The sequence below is a fragment of the Thalassophryne amazonica genome, chromosome 6 (assembly GCF_902500255.1).
Source record: "Thalassophryne amazonica chromosome 6, fThaAma1.1, whole genome shotgun sequence".
NCBI classification, from domain to species: domain Eukaryota; kingdom Metazoa; phylum Chordata; class Actinopteri; order Batrachoidiformes; family Batrachoididae; genus Thalassophryne; species Thalassophryne amazonica.
This window is the reverse complement of record NC_047108.1, coordinates 5,927,978-5,943,746: the sequence shown is the minus strand read 5'-3', so window position 1 is coordinate 5,943,746 and position 15,769 is coordinate 5,927,978. Positions and strand designations below refer to the sequence as shown.

General features: G+C 40.1%; 1 protein-coding gene across 19 annotated transcripts in view; it reads left to right on the top strand.

The window, feature by feature from the left end:
- cacna1db (calcium channel, voltage-dependent, L type, alpha 1D subunit, b) overlaps positions 1-15,769 on the top strand; it is a 497,403-nt gene that overhangs the window by 469,304 nt on the left and 12,330 nt on the right. For 16 of the 19 annotated variants that reach the window (XM_034171706.1, XM_034171704.1, XM_034171703.1 and 13 more), the window contains 4 exons: positions 1,183-1,628; positions 2,077-2,106; positions 7,731-7,868; positions 8,213-8,370. In XM_034171706.1, coding sequence (XP_034027597.1) covers positions 1,183-1,628; positions 2,077-2,106; positions 7,731-7,868; positions 8,213-8,370 — 772 coding nt within the window. The remainder of the gene's footprint in view (positions 1-1,182; positions 1,629-2,076; positions 2,107-7,730; positions 7,869-8,212; positions 8,371-15,769) is intronic. The other 3 variants (XM_034171700.1, XM_034171689.1, XM_034171687.1) reach the window with 1 other exon arrangement.

Here is a 15,769-nt window from a genome sequence, read left to right as displayed (position 1 = left end):
GTTGTATGACATTGAATACCCCAATTATGTTTTGATTATTTTACTGATATTTTATTCAGAGATATTTTAAAACATTAGAAAAAACGTTTCTTTACCATTCATTTTTATCATTGAAGATCAAAAGTCTGGGTGTGGGACAAGCACAAAACGGCAATATTTGCATATAATGATGCTGAAAAAAGGTGAAAAGGTCATCATAGTATTTAAATTTTCTGATTACAAAGGGTAAAGCCCAGTGGTTAGTGCATTTGGTTTCATTGCGGAATGTTCCTGGTTCAAACCCCACCCCTTCCACATTTCTCCATATAATGTGGAGTTGTGGCAGGAAGAGCATCCGGCATAAAACGTGCCAAATCAATATGCAGATCCGCCTTAGATCTGCTGTGGTGACCCCGAGTGAAAACAAGGGCGCATCCGAAGAGACTTACGTTTTAGAACGTCAAGACTGTAATAATGTTTTAGATGTGATGAGACATTTTCAGATCTGTATCTGTGGTTTTTTTGTGGTGCTCCTAAAGTCACCTTGACACTTCGATCCCCGGACTGCCACGCAATTTGTTGCGCCAGTGCGACCTGCTTTGTCCTGCTAGACATTGCGTTGTATAAAATAATCATTTCGTAGCTGATGACACATTTGCTCTCAGAATTTGGCTGATGAAACCATCTCTCATTGCTCCCAGAATCACAGAAAATTATCTGCAGCTACAGGTTGGCTTGTGCATGTTCTGCGATGGAGAACGTATTTGGAATCTTGCCTAAATGGTAATTATTTATAATATTTATATTGTAATTGCTTCGTAAAACAGGTGCATTTTCATTCTTTCTTATGAGTTAGACAATGTATCTGTAAAGTTATGTTTATTATAGATGTGATTTCTTGTCATCATCGTTCAGATGCCCTGTGCACAATGAAACATTGACACACAGTGTTTTCAAATAGGTTGCACAATGTTCACAAATAGTTCATGAAGTTAATGCGTGCCAGAAGTTTTGAACATTTCAAAATTTTCTTTGCGCATTTGCACACAGCCGTGCACAGTTCACATGCGTCTTTCAGCAGTTTACGTTGAGTTTACTCATTGGCATGCAAGTTTGTGTGCCAGTGCGGGAATCAAATTTGTGCAAGTGTCAAGGCACCTTAAGACTTAGTTCTAACTTGTGGTTCCTCGTGTGTGTCTGTAGCATAATGGTGGACTTTTTGGGAACCATGTCAACCATGTCAGCAGCAATCAGCACGGCTCCTTCCACCTGACCACTGTCACCCAGAGGCCACTACAGATTCTGCCCTTTTCCCGCAGTAGCTCGAGTGACCCCGCCCAAACCGTTAGCAGAGTTGACAAAATTGAAGGTGGAGGGGAGACAGACATGGACTCTTCACCAGTGCAACATAATCATCATCTGCCACATATTTACCCTCACTGTAATTCCACCTGCCATCAATCACCTGTACCTTCCAATACCAACCTCAACAATGCCAACGTGTCCTTGGTTCACCCTATAACCAACGGTAACCAGCACCAGTGTTTAAGACGACTTCGGCTCTCCTCCTCCAGGAATCGCTCATCAGCGCCCTCTAGTTTGTCCACATTTAGCAGAGTAATACATGACAGGAAGGTGCACTCGACAAGGTCAGTGGATGGAATCTTAAACAAGCTTAATTAAGTAGACATATAATTATCACGTTGGTGTTTCTGTCAGCAGGATGTGAACGTGTATATCTGTGAAATTTATCTGCAGCATAGACCAAGAAGTTGATTCGCTCTTGAGGGTTATGTGGTTTATTGTACTTGAAAACTCTTTAAAACAGATAATACCTTCCCAAGAGTGTTTGGACATAAGGGCTCATACTTTTTCCAAATCAAAGCTCTGTTAAATTGTTGTAAAATGTAATTTGAAAAAGTCACAAGTGCTCTTGATGATTTCTCTCTTGCTGTTGCATAATTTAGAATATAATGCTGCTCAACCCAGATGAAGTATTTTGAACTATCTTTTGTCATTGTTTTCGTCCCCTCTTGCATTCCCTGTGATGCTGAACCAACTTATCTTGTGTCTGAATGACCCCTCCCCTTGTTGGAGTAGGACACGTTACTACGAGGCCTACATTAGGTAAGACATGCATCACCTCACACAGTCATAGTACATGAAAATTCAGTATATTCCAGTTCTAAGGTGGCACTATACTAGTATACTATGGTATATCTAAATATCTAAAAGTAGAAGACAGTGGTGGCTGGTGAAAAACAGTCTTGGTGGGGCTGCTGTGCCAATAGATTCCCTTGCCTTGTCCAGTACAGGCGTTCAAGTGAACAGTCGGAAAATTACTACAATTCCACAATAATCATTGAATGTCCTTCTCAAAATCAGCAGTTTTACAGATAAAGTTAACCATTTACAGCTATATTAGGCCCCATTTCTACTTTGGAAAGGAACAGTATCAAATACAATACTCAAGTTCTTGAGCAAAGAACATTTCACCATTTGACACCAATTACACACACAGTACACCAAACTGTACTGAACTGCCATTATCTTCAGACAAACCGATCCTGGGGTTCACAATGATACCGGCCTTAACAACATAGAAAATATCAGCAAATTTACACTTTCAAAATATGGAAAAATTCTTCAATTGACAAAAGAACATTATGTACATATGACAATGTTCACACCACCTTCAGAGAGAGAGAATGTTTGTGTGTGTGTGTGTGTGTGAGTGAGAGAGAAAGTGTTCGTGTGTGTGTGTGTGTGTGTGTGTGAGAGTGAGAGAGAGAGAGAGTGTTCGTGTGTGTGTGTGTGAATGAGAGAGAGAGTGAGAGAGAGTGTTCGTGTGTGTGTGTGTGAGAGAGAGAAAGTGTTTGTGTGTGTGTGTGTGTGTGTGTGAGAGAGAGAAAGTGTTCATGTGTGTGTGTGTGTGTGAGTGAGAGAGAGAGAGAGTGAGAAAGTGTTCGTGTGTGTGTGTGTGTGTGAGAGAGAGAGAGCAAGAGAAAATTAAGGTAATATTTTGCATGAACATTACTAAAGAAGCTTGAAAAACTTAAATTAAATAACTTGACTAACTAATAACACCAAAACCTTTAAATTAAATTGGTTAAAATTAATTAACAGTGTAGAGGACAAAGCAAATTAAGTTTACAAAACCACTTAATTAAATGCGTTGCTAAACTTGGGTTTGTCTGACTGTAAGTGTCTTGTGTGTACTCAGTGGCTGAGTTACAATTTCTTTAAAAAACATGCAAATTGGTATTTTAGGGTTTTTTGTTTTTAAACTGAGCAAATAATTTGTTTTAGAGTGTGGAATACTCCAAAGAATATTTCACTTCTGTGAACTGATCCTCATAACGTGTAAAGTGAAATCAAAATACCAGCAAGGCTGCAGCTTTGAACACTGTTACAAACAGCCCCGGCCTCCCCTATTACCATTATAACTGGTCTGCTGTCCCAATAAAGATCACAGCTTTGACCCCCTAAAACAAACAAAAAACATCACTCATTCGTTTTATCTTAAATTTTCACCCTCGTTTCCACACCAGGAGCAACATTCGGGAATAAATCCGAGCAGCTCGTCAGCTCACCTGAAGAGGTGGACGCGCTCCTTTCCATCCGCGCAGATCAGCAGCCTCCGTGACGTGTGCGCGCTGACTGTGTGAATGAAGTTTATAATGAGTCAAACGTCTCTCCTCCAACCGGGATTTGCAATTGTCATTAAACCACGAGAAAGATCTGATGTGCGCACCTCCATGCACCTCCAAAAGGATCCCCGCCAAACTTTGGTGTCATTGATTTGATGAGTTTTGTCCCGTTTTAAACCTCCGAAGAGTTCTTCAACTTACTCCAGCAAAACACACGGAGACAAAATAAGAATAAATAAATAGAACCCAAACATCATCGTCACCATCATCTCTTCCTGACTGACTGACAGCAGCAGCTGCAGCGTCACATGTATCACTGACTGTAATCTAACGTTCTCGCGTTTTTGTAGCAAGGGCTAAAATTCTGGCGCCCCAAAGCCATTAATTTTGGCAATGTTGATTTGCCAAATATTTATTAATTTTCCCTAGTAACTACATACAATTGGTTATTTGGCTACACTTCATGGGCGCTTTGAATGAGCGCCCAAGACGAGGAATGATACGTTCTCTGCTTCTGTCGGTGGAAATGCACTGTTGAATGAGAGTCAGTTGGAGGAAGTGTTGTTTTAATCATTCATATTACATGTAGGCACATACTATTAAGTAAAACTGACATTGATAATACTTATATATATATATATATATATATATATATATATATATATATATATATATATATATATATATATATATATATATATATATATATATTATGACTTTTCCCCTCCACATCTATGAGGGCAGCGCCCGAGCGCCCCCTATGGGCCAGCCGCCACTGGTAGAAGAGTAGAGTAGAGCCACTTAGGTGCCTGGTCTTGAGAACCAGGGATGGTAGGTTGAAAAGCACAAAACAATGCACCACAGTATTGCACCTGTCAAAAATGCACCTGGAGAGGTATAAAAGGGTGATTCTTAGACTACGGGCACTTATTATGTCCTTTGATCGTATTGTATGAAAAACAGAAAAAAGGGGAAATATCACACTTTTATAGTTATCTTTACAATGAAAGTGTGTTAAGAAATTTGTTCTAGTAGTCTATGATGACTTTTTCACCTTTTCTCAGCATCATTATATGCAAATATTGCCGTTTTGTGCTTGTCCCACACCCAGACTTTTGATCTTCAATGATAAAATTGAATGGTAAAGAAACGTTTTTTCTAATGTTTTAAAATATCTCTGAAGAAAATATCAGTAAAATAATCAAAACATAATTGGGGTATTCAATGTCATACAACTGTTGTGATTTTTTTTAAACAAAATGTAGTTGTCCCACACTATTGCCATAATTTCCACCACAACACTGTAATGTCCCTTTAAACAGTTTGTATGAAAGATTGTTTGGGTAGTTTCTATGGAGATAAACAGTGACATCAGAGCACATGTATATAGCGCCAAATCACAACAAACAGTTGCCCCAAGGCGTTTTATATTGTAAGGCAATGGTGTGGTGGCAATTACATTTACAAGGCCAATAGTGCCCGTAGTTAAAGAATCACCCAAAAACGTGTTGCAACGGAGTGTAAATCACAACTTTTTCTGTATTATCAGCTCTTTAATTTGGGGTTTTATTTATTTATTGCATTGACATGGTGTACTTTATATTATTTGCATTTCTTCTTTTATTGTTGGAGTTTATTTTTTTGTTAGTGCTTTGATTCCTGTGAAATCCCTGTATAAGGGTGATTCTTTGAAATTGTGAAATTTCCCCTTTTTTCTGTTTTTCATACAATATGATCAAAGGACATAATAAGTGCCTGTAGTCTAAGAATCACCCATAAATAGGCCCTCTGAAACTAGTAGAAAAACTGTGACTTGTACACTGGAAAATACAGTACACTGTTTTGGGTCACTGGTGGATCATAATAGTAGTCTGCAAACTATGGAGTAAAAGGTTACCTGTAAATAGGCAATGAGGCCATCTATCCAGGGTTTTAGTAGGTAATAGTATTTGTGGGCATGAAGACACTAAGGGTGATGGCCACCTAATGTTTGACCCCAGTGACCTGGAGTATTTTCCCCAAATGATTGCCCTCTGGTTGATGTTTTCAGAGCAATTTTGGACTCCACCTAAGTGTATCAAATCAAATCAATTTTATTTATATAGCGCCAAATCACAACAAACAGTTGCCCCAAGGCGCTTTATATTGTAAGGCAAAGCCGTACAATAATTACGGAAAAACCCCAACGGTCAAAACGACCCCCTGTGAGCAAGCACTTGGCAACAGTGGGAAGGAAAAACTCCCTTTTAACAGGAAGAAACCTCCAGCAGAATCAGGCTCAGGGAGGGGCAGTCTTCTGCTGGGACTGGTTGGGGCTGAGGGAGAGAACCAGGAAAAAGACATGCTGTGGAGGGGAGCAGAGATCGATCACTAATGATTAAATGCAGAGTGGTGCATACAGAGCAAAAAGAGAAAGAAACACTCAGTGCATCATGGGAACCCCCCAGCAGTCTAAGTCTATAGCAGCATAACTAAGGGATGGTTCAGGGTCACCTGATGCAGCCCTAACCATAAGCTTTAGCAAAAAGGAAAGTTTTAAGCCTAATCTTAAAAGTAGAGAGGGTATAACTTCAGTTTTATCTGAGTTTAAAAGCAGGAAATTAGAGGTCATCCATGTCTTTATGTCTGTAAGACAATCCTGCAGTTTAGCTAATTGGTGTGTGTCCTCTGGCTTCATGGATAGATAAAGCTGGGTATCATCTGCGTAACAATGAAAATTTAAGCAATGCCGTCTAATAATACTGCCTAAGGGTAGCATGTATAAAGTGAATAAAATTGGTCCTAGCACAGAACCTTGTGGAACTCCATAATTAACCTTAGTCTGTGAAGAAGATTCCCCATTTACATGAACAAATTGTAATCTATTAGATAAATATGATTCAAACCACCACAGCGCAGTACCTTTAATACCTATGGCATGCTCTAATCTCTGTAATACAATTTTATGGTCAACAGTATCAAAAGCTTCACTGAGGTCTAACAGAACAAGCACAGAAATGAGTCCACTGTCTGAGGCCATAAGAAGATCATTGGTAACCTTCACTAATGCTGTTTCTGTACTATGATGAATTCTAAAACCTGACTGAAACTCTTCAAATAGACCATTCCTCTGCAGATGATCAGTTAGCTGTTTTACAACTACCCTTTCAAGAATTTTTGAGAGAAAAGGAAGGTTGGAGATTGGCCTATAATTAGCTAAGATAGCTGGGTCAAGTGATGGCTTTTTAAGTAATGGTTTAATTACTGCCACCTTAAAAGCCTGTGGTACATAGCCAACTAATAAAGATAGATTGATCATATTTAAGATCGAAGCATTAATTAATGGTAGGACTTCCTTGAGCAGCCTGGTAGCAACTGTTTGTTGTGATTTGGCGCTATATAAGAAAAAAGTTGATTGATTGGTAGGAATGGGGTCTAATAAACATGTTGATGGTTTGGATGAAGTAACTAATGAAAATAACTCACAGAACAATCGGAGAGAAAGAGTCTAACCAAATACCGGCATCACTGAAAGCAGCCAAAGATAACGATACGTCTTTGGGATGGTTATGAGTAATTTTTTCTCTAATAGTTAAAATTTTATTATCAAAGAAAGTCATGAAGTCATTACTAGTTAAAGTTAAAGGAATACTCGGAATACTGTATGCCACGTTTGATCCATTTTTGGGTTGAAAATTAAGAGCAGTTTTGGTTCAGCCTTCACTGACATACCAAATTTAGTAGAAATCAACAAAAGGATCTGGGAGGAGGCCAACAAAGAGATAGACATGACCTTTGCTCCAGTGATTGACCTTTGGCGAATTTGCCCTCACTTGAACAATTCCAGAACCCACATATATATGTATGACAAATTTGGAGAACATTGGAATTAAAAAAAAATATTTTGACCTTTGACCACAGTGACCTTGAGCATTGCCAAAACAAACCCTTTAAGGGTAATGCCAAGGGTCAGTCTTCATCCACATACCAAGGTTGGTGGAAATTGGTCCAGAGATCTAGGAGGAGTAGGGCAACAGATGGACAGATGATAACAGGCGATGTAGTTTGGGGATGTAACGATCCACAACAAACTCATCAGAATGTGACTTGTTGTGACTCCAGGTCAGAAACAGGTGGCGGTCTCATTCCCACAATTCGTCGTGAGGATGCAGGAGGCGCAGGCAGCAATGACGAGGGAGGGTCAGGAGAGTACTACAGTGGGGAAGAGTTTCACGAAGATGACATGCTCATGAGGGAGAGGTACAATGATGTTGGCAGCGTCTGTTTGCCGACAAAAAAAAACAACCTAAAGAAAGCCAGTAGTTCCTTCTCTACATGGACGGGGAACTACTGGCCTTGGCATGTGTTCATGCTCTCTGAGTGACCACAAGTTAAAAACAGAATGTAGTTTGTCCACTTTACTTTCAATTTAAAAAAAGGTTCCATGGGACAGCAGAGACACTGAGTTTATGCAGGTGATGCCGGCAGAATATTAGAGGTAGAAACACCAAACAACATCGAAATGACAAATGAATGTATTTAAAACTGTTAATATAACAACAATGTAAGTATGATGTAAAAGCATTGTTTGTTGTGTTTTTCAGTTTGTCCAGTAATTCCTGCCGTGGTGCAGAAGAGGAATGTGACCTTCAGGCTACTGGAAGCAACCCCCAACCTGCTGGTTGTGGTGATGATGACCAACAGCCGATCTGCCAAGATGGCAGACGATCGCCTAGGAGATGGTTTCTACCGTCGCCTCAGGGTCAGTTGTTATAACAAGTATTTGTTTATAATTTGTCATATTTTTAGGGGGTTGATGAACACTGTATTGTCTTTTGCCTTCTCCCTCTTTCCTCTGGGTCATGTTGTCATTGTTTTACACTGGATGCCCTTCCTGATGCAACTCCAGATGTACATGGAGAAGTGTTTGGCCTTGAACTGGGGACCTTTGAGCGGGACACGTACTTACTGCTTATGTCCACATGGCTGCTGAAACAGCATGATTATTGTACACGTTAGGGCTGAGAGATATGAACAGAATTTTATATCCCAATATGTCATCTCATCCAGATAACATTAAATGTCACAATATAATGTTTGTAATAGATTATACGAGCGAAGCGATGAGCAGCAGCGCAAAGCTTGCTCATAGTACAAGGAGTCCCAAACAGGAAGTGCCAAATTTTGAGTCCACAGTGAATCAGAAAATGTCAAATGTCAAACACTTCCTGGATCCCACAAGCCGAGATTTCGTGGGATCTCGCGGGAATTCGATGGCAAGTTGAGACTGAAACAGGAAGTGCCAAATTTTGAGTCCACAGGGAAACATGTCACGGCACCGCACGTCTGGTTAAAAAGAGCTGTATTTTGAAATCAGTGACACATATTGACTGCTAGGTTCCTCCTGTACAGCAGTTGGTGCTGTGTACCACAAGAAGTTCTAATCCACCTTAGCAAAGGAAGAAAAATGTTTGACTCAGATATGAAATGAACACATTTTAACCATGGACTCCTAATGACAACAAAGTTATACTGGTGAGTAAACAACTGTATTTTATGCCAGAAATGATGTCCAGGTTGTTAAAAGCAGCATTTCTCCTTTAATTCGGGTTGCCTTATATATACGTATTTCTCCAGTGATTTTAAACAAGCAGGCAACTGTTGATTCATGAGATGTAATGTGAAAATGCTCAGGCTGAAAGAAATACAGGTAATTTACTCCTCCTCTGTTCTGTATAAAACCTGTGTAACCTCTTAATTTTGCTCTCTGAAGGACTTATTTTTAAATAACCTCTTAATTTTGCTGTCTGAGTGACACACCAGTGACACAACTTTAGATACAGTACTGTTCAGAATAATAGTAGTGCTATGTGACTAAAAAGATTAATTCAGGTTTTGAGTATATTTCTTATTGTTACATGGGAAACAAGGTACCAGTAGATTCTCACAAATCCAACAAGACCAAGCATTCATGATATGCACACTCTTAAGGCTATGAAATTGGGCTATTAGTAAAAAAAAGTAGAAAAGGGGGTGTTCACAATAATAGTAGCATCTGCTGTTGATGCTACAAACTCAAAACTATTATGTTCAGACTGCTTTTTTAGCAATCCTGTGAATCACAAAACTAGTATTTAGTTATATAACCACAGTTTTTCATAATTTCTTCACATCTGCGAGGCATTAATTTTGTTGGTTTGGAACCAAGATTTTGCTCGTTTACTAGTGTGCTTGGGATCATTGTCTTGTTGAAACACCCATTTCAAGGGCATGTCCTCTTCAGCATAAGGCAACATGACCTCTTCAAGTATTTTGACATATCCAAACTGATACATGATACCTGGTATGCGATATATAGGCCCAACACCATAGTAGGAGAAACATGCCCATATCATGATGCTTGCACCACCATGCTTCACTGTCTTCACTGTGAACTGTGGCTTGAATTCAGAGTTTGGGGGTCATCTCACAAACTGTCTGCGGCCCTTGGACCCAAAAAGAACAATTTTACTCTCATCAGTCCACAAAATATTCCTCTATTTCTCTTTAGGCCAGTTGATGTGTTCTTTGGCAAATTGTAACCTCTTCTGCACATCTTTTATTTAACAGAGGGACTTTGCGGGGGATTCTTGCAAATAAATTAGCTTCCCACAGGCATCTTCTAACTGTCACAGCACTTACAGGTAACTCCAGACTGTCTTTGATCATCCTGGAGCTGATCAATGGGTGAGCCTTTGCCATTCTGGTTATTCTTCTATCCATTTTGATGGTTGTTTTCCATTTTCTTCCACACGTCTCTGGTTTTTTTTTTTTTTTGTCCATTCTAAAGCATTGGAGATCATTGTAGATGAACAGCCTATAATTTTTTGCACCTGCGTATAAGTTTTCCCCTCTCCAATCAACTTTTTAATCAAACCACGCTGTTCTTCTGAACAATGTCTTGAACGTCCCATTTTCCTCAGGCTTTCAAAGAGAAAAGCATGTTCAACAGGTGCTGGCTTCATCCTTAAATGTTTGTTCCACAATGTTTGTTCCACAAAATTGACGACTGCCTGACTTATTCACTGACTGAATGCCACACTACTATTATTGTGAACACCCCCTTTTCTACTTTTTTTTACTAATAGCCCAATTTCATAGCCTTAAGAGTGTGCATAACATGAGGGTGACTCTTAGACTACGGGCACTTATTATGTCCTTTGATCATATTGTATGAAAAACAGAAAAAAGGGGAAATTTCACACTTTTATAGTTAGCTTTACAATGAAAGTGTTTTAAGAAATTTGTTCTAGTAGTCTATGATGACTTTTTCACCTTTTTTCAGCATCATTATATGCAAATATTGCCTTTTTGTGCTTGTCCCACACCCAGACTTTTGATCTTCAATGATAAAAATGAATGGTAAAAAAGCATTTTTTCTAATGTTTTAAAATATCTCTGAATAAAATATCAGTAAAATAATCAAAACATAATTGGGGTATTCAATGTCATACAACTGTTGTGATTTTTTTAAACAAAATGTAGTTGTCCCACACTATTGCCGTAATTTCCACCACAACACTGTAATGTCCCTTTAAACAGTTTGTATGAAAGATTGTTTGGGTAGTTTCTATGGAGATAAACAGTGACATCAGAGCACGTGTATATAGCGCCAAATCACAACAAATGTAAATGTAATTTCCACCACACCATTTCCTTACAATATAAAGCGCCTTGGGGCAACTGTTTGTTGTGATTTGGCACTATATACATGTTCTCTGATGTCACTGTTTATCTCCATAGAAACTACCCAAACAATCTTTCATACAAACTGTTTAAAGGGACATTACAGTGCTGTGGTGGAAATTACGGCAATAGTGTGGGACAACTACATTTTGTTTAAAAAAATCACAACAGTTGTATGACATTGAATACCCCAATTATGTTTTGATTGTTTTACTGATATTTTATTCAGAGATATTTTAAAACATTAGAAAAAATGTTTCTTTACCATTCATTTTTATCATTGAAGATCAAACGTCTGGGTGTGGGACAAGCACAAAACGGCAATATTTGCATATAATGATGCTGAAAAAAGGTGAAAAAGTCATCATAGACTACTAGAACAAACTTAACATACTTTAATTGTAAAGATAACTATAAAAGTGTGAAATTTCCCCTTTTTTCTGTTTTTCATACAATATGATCAAAGGACATAATAAGTGCCCGTAGTCTAAGAATCACCCATAAATAAAGTCCAAGACAAGTGCCTTGGAAATGTTCATGTTTCCATCCCCTGACTTGTTTGAAGAAAACTGGCAATAAAACTGATTATTATTTACAGGTACTGTATTATCAAGTTTTAGCGATTTGCTTTCAGTTTGAGTTTGAGGAAGATAATTTTAGAAATTTATATCTTTTGTATTTCTTGTATTTGAAATGGAATAAACAAATTAAAATGTGTGAAATTCCAAGTGTTCCAATACTTTTGGAGGGCACAGTATGCTAACCTTATAAGTGCAAAAGATAAGACTTTACTGATCTCACAGTTGAGAAATTCACATGTTACATCAGCTCTTAAAAAACACACAAGATGGGTGCAAGTAGAGGAAAATGTGCATCAAACAGCGTGTGCAAGGATAAGCAATAATAATAAATACTTGTAACAATACAATAAAATAAGAAAATGAGGCAGAAATAGAATATATATACGTACATATACAACCCCTGGCAATAATTATGGAATCATCGGCCTCGGAGGATGTTCATTCAGTTGTTTAATTTTGTAGAAAAAAAGCAGATCACAGACATGACACAAAACTAAAGTCATTTCGAATGGCAACTTTCTGGCTTTAAGAAACACTATAAGAAATCAAGAAAAAAAAAAATTGTGGCAGTCAGTAACGGTTACTTTTTTAGACCAAGCAGAGGGAAAAAAAATATGGACTCACTCAATTCTGAGGAATAAATTATGGAATCACCCTGTAAATTTTCATCCCCAAAACTAACACCTGCATCAAATCAGATCTGCTCGTTAGTCTGCATCTAAAAAGGAGTGATCACACCTTGGAGAGCTGTTGCACCAAGTGGACTGACATGAATCATGGCTCCAACATGAGAGATGTCAATTGAAACAAAGGAGAGGATTATCAAACTCTTAAAAGAGGATAAATCGTCGCGCAATGTTGCAAAAGATGTTGGTTGTTCACAGTCAGCTGTGTCTAAACTCTGGACCAAATACAAACAACATGGGAAGGTTGTTAAAGGCAAACATACTGGTAGACCAAGGAAGACATCAAAGCGTCAAGACAGAAAACTTAAAGCAATATGTCTCAAAAATCGAAATCGAATCAAAAATGCACAACAAAACAAATGAGGAACGAATGGGAGAAAACTGGAGTCAACGTCTGTGACCGAACTGTAAGAAACCACCTAAAGGAAATGGGATTTACATACAGAAAAGCTAAACGAAAGCCATCATTAACACCTAAACAGAAAAAAACAAGGTTACAATGGGCTAAGGAAAAGCAATCGTGGACTGTGGATGACTGCATGAAAGTCATATTCAGTGATGAATCTCAAATCTGCATTGGACAAGGTGATGATGCTGGAACTTTTGTTTGGTGCCGTTCCAATGAGATTTATAAAGATGACTGCCTGAAGAGAACATGTAAATTTCCACAGTCATTGATGATATGGGGCTGCATGTCAGGTAAAGGCACTGGGGAGATGGCTGTCATTACATCATCAATAAATGCACACGTTTACGTTGATATTTTGGACACTTTTCTTATCCCATCAATTGAAAGGATGTTTGGGGATGATGAAATCATTTTTCAAGATGATAATGCATCTTGCCATAGAGCAAAAACTGTGAAAACATTCCTTGCAAAAAGACACATAGGGTCAATGTCATGGCCTGCAAATAGTCTGGATCTTAGTCCAATTGAAAATCTTTGGTGGAAGTTGAAGAAAATGGTCCATGACAAGGCTCCAACCTGCAAAGCTGATCTGGCAACAGCAATCAGAGAAAGTTGGAGCCAGATTGATGAAGAGTACTGTTTGTCACTCATTAAGTCCATGCCTCAGAGACTGCAAGCTGTTATAAAAGCCAGAGGTGGTGCAACAAAATACTAGTGATGTGTTGGAGCATTCTTTTGTTTTTCATGATTCCATAATTTTTTCCTCAGAATTGAGTGATTCCATATTTTTTTCCCTCTGCTTGGTCTAAAAAAGTAACCGTTACTGACTGCCACAATTTTTTTTTCCTGATTTCTTATAGTGTTTCTTAAAGCCAGAAAGTTGCCATTTGAAATGACTTTAGTTTTGTGTCTTGTCTGTGATCTGCTTTTTTCTACAAAATTAAACAACTGAATGAACATCCACCGAGGCCGGTGATTGCATAATTTTTGCCAGGGGTTGTATAAGTACATATGCATATATAAACATGATTGGAATTGAAAAAAAATAGGAGCATCTTATTTGCAATATCCATCCATCCATCCATCCATCCATCCATCCATTTTCTTCCGCTTTATCCAGAGTCGGGTCGCGGGGGCAGCAGCTCAAGCAAAGCCGCCCAGACTTCCAGATCCACACACACCTCCCCCAGCTCCTCCGGGGGAACCCCAAGGCGTTCCCAAGCCAGCCGAGAGATGTAGTCTCTCCAGCATGTCCTGGGTCTTCCCCTGGGCCTCCTCCCAATGGGACGTGCCCGGAACACCTCTCCAGTGAGGCATCCAGGGGGCAACCGGAAAAGATGCCCGAGCCACCTCAACTGACTCTTTTCGACATGGAGGAGCAGCGCCTCGACTCCGAGCTCCTCCCGAGTGACCGAGCTCCTCACCCTATCTCTAAGGGAGCGCCCAGCCACCCTGCGGAGGAAACTCATCTCGGCCGCTTGTACTCGCAATCTCATTCTTTCGGTCATGAGCCAAATCTCATGACCATAGGTGAGGATCAGAATGTAGATCAATCGGTAAATCGAGAGCTTTGCCCCCTACTCAGCTCTCTCTTCACCACGACGGTCCAATACAGCGACCGCATCACTGCAGATGCTGCACCGATCCGTCTATCGATCTCATGCTCCATCCGTCCCTCACTCGTGAACAAGACCCCGAGATACTTAAACTCCTCCACTTGAGGCAAGGACACTCCACCGACCTGAAGAGGGCAAAGCACCTTTTTCCGGTCGAGAACCACGGCCTCGGATTTGGAGGTGCTGATTTTCATCCCGGATGCTTCACACTCGGCTGCAAACCACCCCAGTGCACGCTGAAGGTCCTGATTTGACAAAGCCAACAGAACCACATCGTCCGCAAACAGCAGAGACGAGATTCTGTGGTTCCCAAACCAGACCCCCACTACACCCTGGCTGTGCCTAGAAATTCTGTCCATAAAAATAATGAACAGAACCGGTGACAAAGGGCAGCCCTGGCAGAGGCCAACGTGTACTGGAAACAGGTTTGACTTACTACCGGCAATGCGAACCAAGCTCCTGCTGCGGTCGTACAGGGACCGGATAGCCCTTAGCAAAGGACCCCAGACCTCGTACTCCCGGAGCACTCCCCACAGGGTGCGCCGAGGGACACGGTCGAATGCCTTCTCCAGATCCACAAAACACATGTGGACTGGTTGGACGAACTCCCATGAACCCTTGAGCACCCGATGGAGCGTGTAGAGCTGGTCCAGTGTGCCGCGACCAGGACAAAAACCACACTGCTCCTCCTGAATCCGAGGTTCGACCATCGGTCGAATTCTCCTCTCCAGTACTCTGGAATAGACCTTACCGGGGAGGCTGAGGAGTGTGATCCCCCTATAGTTGGAACACACCCTCCGGTCCCCCTTCTTAAACAGAGGGACCACCACCCCGGTCTGCCAATCCAGAGGCACTGTCTCCGATCGCCACGCGATGTTGCAGAGGCGTGTCAGCCAAGACAGTCCCACAACATCCAGAGACTTAAGGTACTCAGGACAGATTTCATCCACCCCAGGAGCTTTACTACTGAGGAGCTTTCTAACCATCTCTACTTTCTTCAGGCCTCTCTGCAACGTCACACCTCCAAAACACTGACTAGAATGCACATAGTCTGTTTGCGTGAGGTGAAAGTGTAGGCTTTTTTAAATGTTTCACAGCAAAATGCTTATTTACTTATGTATTTATTTATTTATTTTAAATCAGT